Below are 14,734 nucleotides of genomic sequence, written 5' to 3'. Positions count from 1 at the left end.
CCATTGACCTCAAAGCTGGTCAGTGGAAATGTCCCTCAGGACCTGATACAAATGTTTTCACCAAGTGTGTATCCAGGGCAGCATTTTCTTCACCCTCATAGTACATAAATGGCTTGATTTTCATTGAGTCTGAGCTCTTAAGTATGGCTATAGCATTGTTTTACCTATTTGCATTAGTACTGCTCCTTTTTCTTACAGATTACCATGGTTTTGGGTTGTTCGTGGTTGTTTTTTTTTTATTCCCACCCCCTCCCAGATTAACGTAGGTTTTCAGAAGGAATTATGTTTTCCAGCTCTTTTCTCTGTATATACTGACCAATTCAGCTACCTCAGTCCTCCATTAAGATGCGTATCCAGAGAGCTTATTTTTCACTTAGGTGAAAATAAGATTTCCATAGACTATACCTTTTTCAAATGTTGCCACAAACCCAATATTCATTTCTTTAAGCATTTTTCCCGTGTCTTCTATACAGGTCTTGTGCCTCTTCATGCATATCCCTTAATGATACTTTCTGCTGTTCACTTTTGCAGGCCTCTGTTTCTTACTGTCGGTAATAATCTTGTACACTCACCTTGCAACTTTCTGGTCTTTATCTTTCTCCTTTAGTGTCCCCTAAAGTGTAGTTTGGACAGGACAAATTATTTTCATCTCTAAATTCTCTCAGTATCGAGTCAGTGAAGGAATGTATACAAAAAATCCTTTTCATGTAAACAACTTAAAGCTCTGTATACTACTGTTGCTTTGGCCCTTTTTACTTCCTCCTTGAGAGTTACAAGCTCCTCAAGCACATTGCTTGGTTTTTGTTTCCCCTTCATGCCAGTGGTATTTTCCCAAATGGACCTGTTTTGGTTGTCCCACTGAAATTCTGACACAGTCAGTGCTCCTTAGTACATCACTGTTTTGCCCAGCATGGTTGCTTTTGGGTATACTGAACTGTCCCTCTGGAAAGAGTTGCACTCAAAGTGGGTTCTTTAACTTCCTTACCAAAACAGTCTCCCTGCCTTTTACCCTTGCAAGTCTTTATTTTGGCTGGCATCAGCCAGTGATTTCATGGCTTTAGTCCTAAACAACCCGGTAGGTATTTTCAGGTCTTCCAATTGAATTGTATTTTACAGTACTGTACGGAGGAAAATAATGATGAATTTTGAGTGGCCTTTTATACCTGAAACTCCTTAGCCCCTCCCCTTCAGCTTCAGTTGCCTGTGGAATCTGTTGCTAAACAGACAACAAAACTTTCAAATGGTGTAATGTCAGTTGGCAGTTTATTTCCTCTGCAGTTGTGGAAACCAGTGATCTTTTGAGAAGTATGTCACCCATTGTTTCTTAAACAGTTTTTCCTTTCCACCTTTCACTTTGCTCCTTAGTGTTCTGGAGCAGCTCCTAGATTCTTCTAGGAGACAGCTTGTGTGGGGATTTTATCTGGAAAGCCAAAGTTCTTGTCACTGTACCCAGCAGGTACTTTTCCTCAGGTTATCATTTCCTCATCTATGCTTTGATCTTGTAGTACTGAGAGTCAATTTATGATCCATAATGTCGTGGTCCAGGAAGCAAATTGAATGTGCACCACCCACTGGCAGCACACATTCCCATAAAGCTCATGAGCACAGGTCTACGCAGCTGGTATAGGGAGCTGATGCCCAAGTGCCTTAAATAGTCAGATTAGCAGTTTATTAACTCATTAACAGACACAAATAATAATCCTCCAACCCAAAGCAAACCAGAAATGTTAACCAAATGGTCAGCCCCTACTCCCAAATTGTCACTTTTCCTTTAATACAGAAAGGCCAAGAAGCCCTGCAAAATGTCAATTTTCACCTATGTTTTTTGTATACAACTGAATTAGACTGAAACCAGTAACTGTTTTGGATGCCCTGTAGTTTTGAACTTAAAATTGTCAAGTCTAAAATGCCCACTAATGCTGAATTTTCTTGGGATCTGAGTCACCAACTTCAGTTTCACTTGTTTTTTATTTAAGCTTGCCTGTTTGCTAAATACTTAAAATGAATTTTCCATAGTTTCCTGCTAAGTGGCTGAAGTTAAAGGTTAATATGAGGCCTTTTATTTAAGCTTCTGGAAATGGATTGCAAAAATGGTCAGGGACTTGTGGGGAATAATTTATATAGGAGAATTAATTCCTCATTGGGCAAATGTGAAGGACTGGTTACATTATGTAAGTTAACCTGGACAACTGCATCCATGAAAATGGTAACTGCATAATGTGTTGAGAAGAGCAGAAGCTGACTTGCTGACTGTACAGATAAGAATCTGTATTGTTCACTGCCTGATTTACTGAAAGATGCATGGCTTTTTAAGCTAAAAAAAAACAAAAAAAAAAACCCAACCACTTTGCTAAACAGAATCTTAGTCTTACAACTGGTATTATTCAGCTGACTGTAGAATTTAATTTTACATTGAAAATCTGCACTAGTGTATTTCTGAATGCTAGAATACACAATCCTTTGTTACTATTAAAAATAATCCATAAGACTGCTTCCATGATCAAGTGAAAGATCCTTTTGCATTTTCAATATTGTAATAAAATCTGAGTAGTCAGAAGGGTATGGGTAATGTCAACACAGCTGTCTCTAGCAGAGCAGCTTGGGATAAAGGTTGTGGTGTCTGCCCAGCAGATGTGGTCTGTGAATTTAAGGAAATCACACAGCTTCTCAGATGGTAAGGTACAACTAGTGCCAAATGTGAATGTGACAGTTTTACTTTAAACAAATGTAACCCTGACAGTGAAGCTACAAATTAAACTCTACCCAGAGTAAAGAATGCAAATGGAAGCAGAAGTTTGAATTCTGTTCTTGCCCATTTGCTGGTGCAAGTCACTTCCTATGTTACAGATGTATAATTATGTGATGTCTTTATGAATTATTTTAAGAATTACACATTTTTCAAAGTTACTCTGTAATAAAAATACTGCAAAATAGATGACTAAAAATCAGTAAAGCTGAAGATAAAATAAGCAGGTAGCAAAAAATGCATCCTCTATGGAAAAGTAATTTCCTCTGGCTACACTGTCTGGAGATTTGCTGTGTGTATGCACCTTATTTGTTTAGGTTAATTTTCTAACAGAAGACACATGGGCTGACATAAAGTAATACTGCGCAGATGCTCTTAAAGAAACTCAAGCTGACCCTGGGCTTTTGCCAGACTCTCTGAAAAAGGTCAACATACTGAAGTCAAACTGCAGCATTTCACCTGTTAGAGAGGTCAAGGGAAGTGTTGCATAAAGTGACAAAACATCCGAGCAAAGATTCTTAAAGCTATTCTCAGCTTTCAATTTCTAGATCCTGACTCACCTTCCAAAGACTGAATTTTCCTTAACAGCATTATTGTGCGGGGTTTTCGCTGGAGACTTGTAAACACGATTCTTATGAGCAGAAGTATTTCATATGTGCTCTCATAGCCTTTGCCTAGATACATCTCTGTGGGGCTAGTGCAAATAAATACGGGATCAGCAACTTCTCAGAAGATCCCAAAACCAGAGACACTCCAGAGACTCGACTCTGGTGCAGGTCTTTTTCGTGTTTGCAACTCAAGAGCCCCTCTATAGGATTTCCCAGAAGTTGTTTAAGCACTTTTGTGATTGCACTTATTTTCCCTTAACAAGTAATGTCATATTTATGTAACTTTGAGCTTCCCAAGACTGAGTAACAGTTGATGAATGCATTCAGACAGTTTGAAAGCTTGTGACTTGCTCTGTACCTGAAGGCAATTATTCATGGGAAGTTGGCTTTAAATTGTTCTTGCTAGCAATAAGCTACATTCCAGGTTTAGTTTATTTTCAATGTCTTAACCTTGGATAGTTGTTAAGGAGGGGGTATGCCATGTTTCCTAACCTGTTCTTTTTCTCTACAAGTAATTATAAAGTGTTGAGAGACATTTATATGGTTTTCATGTCCCAGTCACTAAATTACTTAGCTCAGTCATCATCTAAATATAGAGCATTTAATCAGATGAAGCAGTTTCTGGCTGCTCAGCACTGGGAGCCCCTGTTGTCCATAACTTAAGTATTTATAACTAGGTAAGCTCTCTGTCATCAGATCTTCTGTTTCCAAGGCTTAGCACAGTATGTTACACAGCAGCGCTCTAAATGCCATCCGAGCGAGTCACCGAGGGCTGCTGGCAGCTTCTCTTCGGGACTCGGCTGCTCGGCCCTTCTCCGCTGCCCGTGACGAGGCAGAGGCTGCCGCAGGCATTGTATCGTTCCGGCTTTAGGGAGGCAGAGCCGGCCGAGCAGGGGTGTGAGGCGTGCGGAGAGTCAAGGAGCGCCCATCTATGGCCCGCGGGGCAGGGTCACCTCACCAGGTTTCACCTTGCTCACCGCCGAGCCCAGCTGCCCCCTCAGACAACGCGGCGGCCACAGCCCCGCCTTTGGCCGGCGTCACGTGTCAGCGGTCACGTGCTGCCGGGACCGGAAGCGTGGAGATGCGGCCTCCCCCTGCCGCCGGTGCCGTTCCGGCGCCGCGCCGGGCAGCGGCCGCGATGCGCTGGGTGCGGGCGGCTGGGGAGCGGCTGCGGCAGCGGGCGCGGGGCGCTGAGGTGCTGCGGGAGACCTGCCGGCAGTACCCGCTCTTCTGCTGCCTTCTGCTGGGGCTGGGCGCTGCCACCCTGCTCCTCAACCGGTAACTGGGAGCGCCGGGGCGGGCCCAGGGGCGCGCCGGTACCCTGTCATGTAGTAATGTTGCCTTCCTGTTTGTTTGTGAGGTATCTTCATGTTTTAATGATCTTCTGGTCGTTCGTGGCTGGTGTCGTTACCTTCTACTGCTCGTTGGGACCGGATTCCCTCCTGCCCAATATTCTTTTTACGATAAAATATAAACCCAAGGTAAATGTCTTGTTAGCATTGTACTTTCTGTATATTTAGAAAGAATGTGTAATCCCAGGAGCTTTCTGACATATACATTAATGCAACTCGCATCTACCATCTGAGAGGTGTTTCATAGCAAATACACAATGACTAAGACTCTGGATTCTTCATGCATTTTCTATAGCCCTACTACATATGGCTGTAAAGCCTGTTGGGAGCGTTCATGGATGTTGTTTTCTGCTTCACTCATTTTTGAGCTTCGGCATTTGAGTATTAAGTAGCTGAAAAATTACATAGTTGTATTCTATTTTTATTGAGGCTTTTTCTTTTATAAAGATGCTCTTCCTTTGGCAAGCCAGTGCTAAGTCTTCTTTTCTGATTGTAGTGAAACTTCTCTTAAGTGGTACTGCCTTTCAAATTAAAAAATAATCAACTTTCCCAAATTAAATTGCTGTTTTCAAACTTGAAATTCTACATGAAACCATTTTATAGGCCTAAAAATGCTATAGTTACAATGGTTCAAGGCTATGAGTGAGGCAAGTGTAGAGAAAACAGCCGCTCTCTTGCTAGACCAGCTGATGTTCGGGGAGATGACTAGAGGTGTGAAGGGGGATCTGTCTATTCACTTTTAGTGGAAGGGACTTTTCTGTTTGGTCCAGTTGTCTCTCATACCATGCCTTATTACCTCATTTTCCTGCTTGAAGAACAGCTTTGTCTTTATGCTTTTCAGTTTTCCATAATTGTATGCTCTAAAAGGAAGTTCAGAAATGTCAGTGCGTTAAACAAGTCATCATTTTGAAGAATATAAACTTGTCCAAATGTCTCCTCTTAGCAATTAGAATTGCCGGAGCTATTTCCCCATGGTCACAGTTGTGCTGTATGTGGCAAGGTCAAATGCAAGAGGCACAGGTAAGCTTAGTATTTCTTATGTTTTGCACAAAGCAGTAGGGAACTTTTGGTGAAGTATTGTTACATCAACTTTTCCATCCTCTCCTGCAGACCTACTTTGCTTCTTGAAAACTATCAGCCATGGCTAGATCTGAAAGTGCCTTCCAAGGTGGATGCATCACTCTCGGAGGTAATTGCTGTAGCCGTTCTTTAGTACATTGAAATACAGTGAGTTTTTGTTACATATCTCTTAGACATATTGCTTCTGGTTCAATAGCTAGTTCAGATGTACTTCACATGTATGTTAACTTGTTCCTGTAAAAGTCAAATTGAAAGAATATATGCTGGGAGCAGAGAGGCAAGATAAAGTATTTGCTATCACAGATGTGACTGTTGCTGTAGTAGTGTCCCTAGAACACAGAATAAACATTTATGTAAACTGGGAATTATATAGGAAATACCAGTTGTAATTTAACATGTCTGAGTCTCAGAAAGTTAAGAATTTCATCCGGCTTATTTTGTTGAAGTGCAGGTCAAGAAACGATTTGCCCACAACAAGAGTAGCAAAAGAATGAAAGCCTTAAGGGAAGGGTGAGATGGACAGTTGAGGAATGTTTTTAAAAAACACAGATAATGACTTGTTGATTTCTTTTGACTTAATGTAGTGACTTCTGCAGTTTCAGAACCAAACAGTTATTGGTTTAAAATTACTTAATCTTTTAGTTTTTTTAAAGAAGTTTGGGCTAAATGTATTAAAATAACAGCATTGCTGAATATAATTTCAATAGGCTTATCTTTTTAAACCTATTGTTTTAATAATAGATTGTAAAAATAAGTACTTCTAAGTGTGTAATCATAGAATCATAGAACAGTTAGGATTGGAAAGGACCTCAAGATCATCTAGTTCCAACATCCCTGCCATGGGCAGGAACACCTGAGGCAGCAAATATTTTTAACAGTTTATCAAAGGATGTGGTAAATGCTGGAGAACTGGAAATTTTCCTGTTTAGCTTAAATAGGAATTTAATGCTAAAACCATTCTTTGTAGTATGTTATTCATAAGAGGTAGAAGTAGATACCATAGTTACCTTCTAAGACTGATCTTTAAAATGTGTTGCTGCACATTTGGCATTTTCATATTTGCTTGCTGTTGCTTACTTCCTCAAGCAGTGAACCAGAGTAATCATCTTTGATAGACATGGACAAGCAGTTTGTTTGAGCCACCATTTTCACCTGTGTAGGATACTGTTTGAAATGAGAAATCTCATTATGTTTTTCCCCACTGCAACTCTTCTGTACTGGTTAAAAGGGTAGCAGGGTTTCTGCCCACACTGAACATCTTGCTCTGCTCTGAGGCTGCAGTGTGTAACGTGTGTCTGGAATTGGATAGCTTGCTTTGGGTTGGAAGGAGAGACTGCTCTTATTTTTTTTTTGTGGGTTAGTTTTACAGTAGAGGGAATCTGATACAGTGAGAACTGAATTAAGATTAATGAGATTCTAAAGGAGCGCAGCCCACTTTTGAAAAGCAAATTCTACAAGTCCTTGGAATAATTATGGGATTTTTAAACTCTGGATTAGTTTTTCTAGTTCTTCCTTTGCAGGCTAAAGAATTTTGGCAATGTTCTCATTTCTGAATGTTTCTAATCTGAATCACTTGTATAGTCTTTAAGCTTGTATTTTGAAGTGCTTACGGCATAGTTCAGTACACACTCAAATCGGAAGAAATCCAACTTTTTTGTCACAAATCACTTTTTCTCTCTTGGATTGTGATGGCAATTTGTTTCATTGATAGCAAATTCTTAATCTTTTGCAACCTTGTTTGGTTATCTAGCTGCTGTACATGGTTTAGAACAATAAGAAAAACCTGTGCTTGGACTCCCCAATCTGTTTATGTTTATTATTATAGTTGAACTGTAAACTGCTTCAGCCATGCATCTATCAATATTTCATAGTTTGGGCTTATCCTGCACAAAAATAGTGCAGTGACCTAAGTAGAATTTTATTTCTAGTGTCTGTTGATCTCAAATTTTTGTTTAATTCTTAACTTGATTATGGGACCATTTTTTTTTCTTTCCCCCTTCTCTCTCTTCTAAAAGTAAGAAATGGACAAATACATCACAAGAAATCAGTTATTGTCTGAATGTGCTCTTTGCCAGTCCTGAACTCTTTCAGCTGCACACACAGTAGCTTTCTTGTTGGAAATTGCTTGTTCTGCCATCAGGAAGTGGTCTCAGCTGTCTAGCTATACTGCATTTTAAGGCTTTTAAAATAGTTTTTGTTATTTACTTACCTAATTCTTCCTCCTTTCCAGTCTAATTCAGCCTGGGAGTTATGACCTGCAATTGAACCATTCATCACTCAGCACTACAGTTCCTTTTCCTGACAACTGGGGTCTGTTCTATGACAGTCCACAGAAACCTTGTCTCGGCAGCAAAGACTGACGAGCTTATAGTGCATGATAGAAAATAGCTTCTCTTTGTTCTTGTCATCAGCTGCTGCTTATATTGCTACATGCTGCATTTCGTTTTATACTTGTAATCTCTTTCCAATTCAAAGCTGCTCAGACATAGTAGAACCTGTCATTTTGCAGAATGATTGAAAAATAGGCTTTAAATTGAGTCATTGTTTGTATTTCAATCTGGAGAATAATACTTTACAGACAAGGAAATTGCTTATCATTAACTGTCATTCTTTGAGATGTCCTATCTACTCTGTTGGCATGTGTGTGTAGTGTGAGCAATTGAGCTTGAATAATATTGTTGGTGTTGCTGGAGTGGAAGTGGGTACATGTGTCCTGCTTTCCTAGTGCTTTGAAGCACAGTGGATGATGTGACAGGCTTTTGTTTTTTTCCTGACTTATGGAATCACACTGATATAGTCTGGAAGGCTCATAGGGTTCATGGGAAAACTGTATGGACCTTGAACTCCAGTAACTGGCAGTCATTTGTCTGTTATTCTTGGAGTATTTTATTTTGTGGTATGGATATTTTCACACTGTAGCTCTCTTTTAGCTTCACTACAACACGTTGGTGTATTGGAGCATCCTATGTAACTGCCTCTGCCGTGCTATGTCTTTAGTAAATGTGCAAATAAGCACTGCTTTCTGTATCTCCAGGATGAAGACAGTTTTTATTAAAGCTATGTAGAGACATGAGTTCTAGTCAAATGTGTCTTGACCTCTGATAGCGGGACCAGTGATCTGTGGATTTTAAGTTAGTTTGTCTCTCTGCATGCTGCCTCTGAGTCTTTGGTTTGTGGGATTATCTGCATGACATTGTCCTGTAGAGGCATTATCATAAAGCCCTTATGGAAACAGTAGATAAAAAGAGACACCCTGGCAAGTCTGCAGAATGGTTCAACTGGAAGTTGGTTACTAAAGTCATAGGCTCAATTTCAAGGAGACCCTGTCTGGAGTGGGGTGCCTCATCAGGTCTTGTATCCCTCCTGCTTTCCTTGCTGATTTAATAACTACAGGAAGATGATTCTCAGAACCATACATGTTTGGCTTTAGCAGTAAGAGCAAGATCTCTCACTGTTGGAAACAATTCTGGTGGTTTTAGAAGCCTCTGGACTATAGGTGAAGAGTTATGTTAGCAGTGGCACATGTGCTGAAAGCCTGATAGAAGGGCTTTCAGTTCCAAAGTAGTATCATGAATAAAGGAAAGTCTTCCAAGAGGAGTGCATTATACTCCCTTGGAGTACACTGTCTTGTGCTTGAAGTCCAAGTGCACTTGTCACTCCAAGTGGAAGATGATCTGCTGTCATTGCTTTTGATGGACAGGCACATAGCAAGAGTAGAGGAAAAATGAAAAGGGATCCTTTTATAGATACACAGTATGGGTTTTTTCTGCAGGCCTTTGCTTTTGAAAGGCATTTTTCTGGTATGAGTCTGCAATTTGAGCCCTGAAAGAGGTTTATTTTGTTATAAACTCTGTGAAAATAAAATAAAGTTGCGGTACCTGTGACAAGGCTGAGATTTCTATGGAGTAAATTGGTAGTTTATGTAGTGGCACTGCTATGGAAGACATCAGGGAAAATTTTTTGAGTAGTCTGATCGATTGCTCTTAAGGCCAATGGTCTGTGTTTGCTGACTGGAGCTGAATCTCATCTCCCTTCTGTTGTCTGAAGATTAACTTCCAAAGAAGATTCTGTAGGATTCCTTGATCTCTTCTGTACTGGGAAGTAAAGTATCTGTTTTCATCAGTTTCTACCCTGCCAGCCTACTTTTAATGGAAATCTAAGAATTGAGTTGTTTTGTTTTTTGGGGGTTTGGTTGTTGGGTCTTTTTGTTTTTTGTTGTTTTTTTTTTTGAAGTGGGAAAGGGGAGTGTGTTTCTGGAGGAGGCTGTAACACATTTATCTTACCCATCCATCATGAACACACTTGTTACAGTTTCAAGATCTATTACTGTTATAGCACATAGGGGTAGGAGAAAAGATGCTGACTTTGTATGGTACACAATACAGACATCTGAAGGTATCCAAGACTGGAAAACATTCCTTCAGAGAGAAGGTAAAGGAACAAAACTTTTCCTTCACCCTTAAAAAAGTGAGGAAAAATCACTGAAATGGAACAACTGCAAAAGAAGGAGGATCATCTTAAATTTGAATAGGCAGTATTAGTAGTAAAAACAGACATAGGGAGTATTCATCAGCTACTGAAATCTGAAGAACTGAGAGGAACTAAAAAGGCAGTGGTATGCATTTTAGTGAGTGTGCGTTCATAATCATGAGTAGATCTGAGGCTAAAAATAGTATAAATTTAATAAGTCTTAATTCTTGCAGTGCATGTAGTGTGAATGAGTGCAGCGGCAAATCTTGTAGGAAGAATAATACTCTCGTAAATGACACTTGTACATCAGCTGTTGCATTCAGCTTGCCTTTCAAACAGATTTGACATTTTTCTTTGAACATGGTGGCGTCTTTTGCAAAACCTTTCTTTCTGTAGAATATGGCACAGCAGCCTCAAAGAGCAGCACATGTATTCTGTCTTAGTACCCTGACCAACATTGATGCTGTCGGGGACAAACTGATCTCTAAAGCAATGACTGATTAAGAGATAGGTTGTGACGAGAAAGTGGTAGGGATGACATCTTGGGTTATAGTGAAGAAGGAGAAATCTCAAGAAAACTTCATCCTGTCTTCTTTCTCATGTTTTTGTTTCTTGGCACTGTTTTCCCTTCCTTTTAGAAGTTTGTTTTTTTTTCTGCTAATCATAGTGCAAGGATGAGCAGTACACCTGGTGTATATGGTGGTGGCAGCCCTTTGACTGAACAGGGACTGTCACCTGCTGTGCCTCCCTTCCTTCCGTAATGTTTAAAGATAAGCTGAACCAGGGCATACGTGTGCAACAGCACTGGTTCTTCCTGGTTAACCCAGTGTTTCTGTCATGGAAAAGGCAACCACAGACTTGACCTGTGAGGAATGGATTTGATGGAAAAGGTGGAAATTATGCTCTACAGAGATCCATGTAGGTGGGATATGTAGGGGCTAGGAACAGCAGGGGAAAAGCCATCAGGATCCATGTAGGACAAGGACTTTAGGAATTGCTATAGTTGGGACTTTAAGAGATGGCTGGACCATAAGGCAGGCTCTATTGAATGCTGTGGTAGAGGATATGTAGAAATGAGAACAGCTTTCCTTGGAGTTTTGAGGCACTGGATTGGGTTGCTCAGAGTAGTTGGGGCTGCCCCATCCCTGGCAGTGTTCAAGGCCAGGTTGGAGGAGGCTTTGAGTAACCTGGTCTCATGGGAAGTGTCCCTGCCCATGGCAGGGATGTTGTAACTGGATGAGCTTTTAAAGATCCCTTCCAACCCAAACCATTCCGTGATTCTCTGATTTTTAGAATTCTCCTTTTGCTTTCTTTGTGAGTGGTGAGCTCACAAATCAAAAGATTGACTGTCCCACTTTGGTGGGGGAGAGCTGGAAAAGGCAGAGGTTTGAATAAAAAGGGATGAAGATGTGTCTATGTTTAGGATGGGTAGCTGTGCCTGTGGGACATTTCACACTATATCATAAAAGAAGGGAATTGATCTGAAAAAATTGGGAAGGGTTGTTTGAGGTAAGATGACATTTTTCATGGTATTCAGTTAACAGAATGACTATGGCACTGTGCTTCATGTTGTGGATAGTACTAGTGGCAGCTGTTTCATGTTGGTATCTGATGAAACTATCATTTTGTGCTGTATGTTGATTACTATGCAAAATGATTGATCTCACCACAGGATCACAGTGTGCATGTTTATACATTAAAGTTCTATGATGTAACAATTATGTTCTATGATGTAACAATTACGTTCTATGTGTTTTGAAAGGTGGTGTTTTTAACTTTTTTAACAGGGATTTGCAGTAAATTATTTTGTAATGTAGTTGTCTTTGTTTTGCTCAGGTGCTTGAGTTGGTGCTGGAAAACTTTATTTATCCATGGTACAGGTATGAGCTTTACCTAAGAATTATTATTTTTGAATATCATAAATATTTGTCAAACTGTTTAAGAAATAGTCACTTGAAAATAAACATTTCTGTTTCTTCAGTAAAATGTATAGCATACTTGTAAGTGCTACAGTTTCATTGTGTTATTGTCTCTTAGCACAGTAAAACAGATCTTTTAATAATTTAGGCATGATAGAGGTGGTTCTGAAATTTGTATTTGAACCTTAAAAACACTTTTAGATTATTAATTTTTATAGGTTGATTTTCTAATAACTCCTTGGGAGTACATATGGCTTGATTAAAACCTGTGTAAAAACATCTTCCTCCCGCTCCCTGAGGTTTATTTCCAGGTTAGAAGCACACTGATCTTCCTTATTGCTTTTAAAAAAAAGTATCACTTCAGGTTTTTTAAACTAAAATATTACTGTTAATTAATATAGAAAAGGTATTTTGAATACATGTTGTGGCCACCTTCTTGCAGAACGTCTGGTGATTTGTTGAGTTTTAAAGCTCTGAGTGGCTATGCTGAGCTGAATAGACTAATACTGTGTAAATAACTTTAAAATGGAGTATAGAGAAAAGACTGCATAATTCTTTGGTTGTTGCCTTGTACCTTTATGTATTAATCAGTGCTTCAGGGTACTTGTAAGAAGATACTACAATATTTTTAGTTGATTATGCTGGCATGAATGTGTTAAAACAGTATTTTGCCTTTACTCTGAATTTTACTTTTTCATGGGAGGGAAGTGTGTTTGGTTTTGTGCTAACGGAAGCGTATACTTTTTTTTTCTTTTACTCTACACTGGTTGTTGGATTTGATTTTGGGCTTTGTTTTTTTTTCTATCTCTGGGATCTGAAATTTTCAGAAAATTTGCAGAGTTCTTTGCCTGATTGGTTTTTAATTGTGGCCGATACCTGCCAATACCTGCTTGTCTCCCATCTGTCTTTGTGTGAGTAACACACTGAACCATAAAACTTAACTGCTTATGTAGACAGCAGAGGGAGCTTTAACACCGTATACTGTGAATGAGAAAGCTGGAAAACTCGTGGTTTTTAACTTTCAAATACAGAAAACTATAGCATCTTCCGTTGAGCTGTCTGATGAAGAACAAATGTAAGGCAGCCATCTCCTCTATTTAATAATTTGAAATTAGGATTTTTTGGCTGGTGGAAAGCATCTTCAATGTCTTTGTTTTGAACTGTCAAGGAAACTCAGATTACACGTATTACTTAAATCTGACACACAAGACAGTGGAAGTCTGGAATACATTGTATAGTAGGGGTAATCACATACATAGTTAGGAGTGCAAAATATGCATGGTATGGAGCCAGCTAGCCTAAATCCTGCTACATCTTTCCCTCTGAGCTGTATGGATGTTTTTGTGCTGTCTTGAGTTTTACAGGTAAAATCACTCGAAATCACTGCACCTCTGGATTTTGAACTAGCTCCATAAATTCACGCCATGCTGACCAGACCTAATGAGTTTTCCATTGACCTAAAGTACTTGGGAGTTCAGTGAGCAGTTGTTCAGTGTTATCTGAGCAATGCTGCAGAAGAAACTTGGTCCTGAAAGACATTGGTAGTGATGTCAGAGCTGGTCTTGTTTGCTCTAGACATTTAGATGTTTCTGTGCTTTGCCATGTTTCCTGCCAGCAGTTGTGCAGGGGGGGGGCCTGAACTATGTGTCTGTGGGCAGCCATTTGGGGTCTGTCTTGTAGAGCATGCTAGTTCTAACTTCTCTTATGCAAATGATTTAGGTACACATATATAACTCAGCTCACGCTGGAGAAGGAGCTTTTACATTCATGAAGTGTTTTTTTCTGAGCTAAGAAACCTCACTGTCTCTAGATAATTTTTCACAGATCCAAATCAGAAGCCTTTGCATCCAGACTATCCTTATTTAGCAGCATGAGCACCCACCAGCAGGCAATTCAGGCTTGCCAGACTAGGTTGGTAAAACAGTGTGCTGCTTTCCCTCACAGAAAATTCTTGGCATAATTCCTTGTGGTAGCTGCCCTCCTTCAAGTGAATGGAATTTGTGCAGAAGCTGCCTCTCTTTTTGTGCCTGATGATGTCTTGCAGCACCTTGCATACTCCCAACATTAGAGACGTAACATAACTTATCTCACTCAGAAGCCCGGGAAGTATAACACTAGCCAGGAATATATGTTGCAGGATAAAAGAATAGATTTATTACTAAGGAAATAAAGTGCTATAAGCAGGGAAAAGCTGTTTTTTATGTTTGTTTCATTAATAAAATGTGTAAGAATTAGTAATATTCTGTGAAAAGTTAAAATTTAGAGGCAAACATCCCTAAACTTGAACCAGTTTAGGGGAATGAAGGTTAGTGCTTAAAATCCAGCGAATTCTACTGAACTAGGTAGTTATATGCAATTTTCTTTTGTATTTTTCAAACTGTTTATATTGGTTATATTTAAATATTTGTGTGCTAAGATTTTTTTTGAACCATGTGAGAAGAATAGAACATAGTTCTAAGTAATCCAAATTTGTAGAGCTACAAAACACCTGAGTCTATTGTGTATGTTTTACAGCAAAACAATGTAATATGTTGCTTATACCGACCTCATTTAAATAAG

At 39.5% G+C, this 14,734-nt stretch overlaps 1 protein-coding gene across 1 annotated transcript in view; it reads left to right on the top strand.

The window, feature by feature from the left end:
- Nucleotides 1–4,443: 4,443 nt before the first annotated feature.
- The window catches only part of SNX14 (sorting nexin 14), a 55,008-nt gene continuing 44,717 nt past the window's right edge, over nucleotides 4,444–14,734 (top strand). The window contains exons 1-5 of the mRNA XM_031052773.2: nucleotides 4,444–4,632; nucleotides 4,715–4,835; nucleotides 5,650–5,726; nucleotides 5,817–5,895; nucleotides 12,093–12,136. Of these exons, the coding sequence (XP_030908633.2) occupies nucleotides 4,493–4,632; nucleotides 4,715–4,835; nucleotides 5,650–5,726; nucleotides 5,817–5,895; nucleotides 12,093–12,136 (461 nt within the window). The 5' untranslated portion in view covers nucleotides 4,444–4,492. The remainder of the gene's footprint in view (nucleotides 4,633–4,714; nucleotides 4,836–5,649; nucleotides 5,727–5,816; nucleotides 5,896–12,092; nucleotides 12,137–14,734) is intronic.

This window comes from Melopsittacus undulatus, chromosome 3 (genome assembly GCF_012275295.1).
Source record: "Melopsittacus undulatus isolate bMelUnd1 chromosome 3, bMelUnd1.mat.Z, whole genome shotgun sequence".
NCBI classification, from domain to species: Eukaryota; Metazoa; Chordata; class Aves; order Psittaciformes; family Psittaculidae; genus Melopsittacus; species Melopsittacus undulatus.
This window is presented reverse-complemented; position numbering and strand designations above follow the sequence as displayed.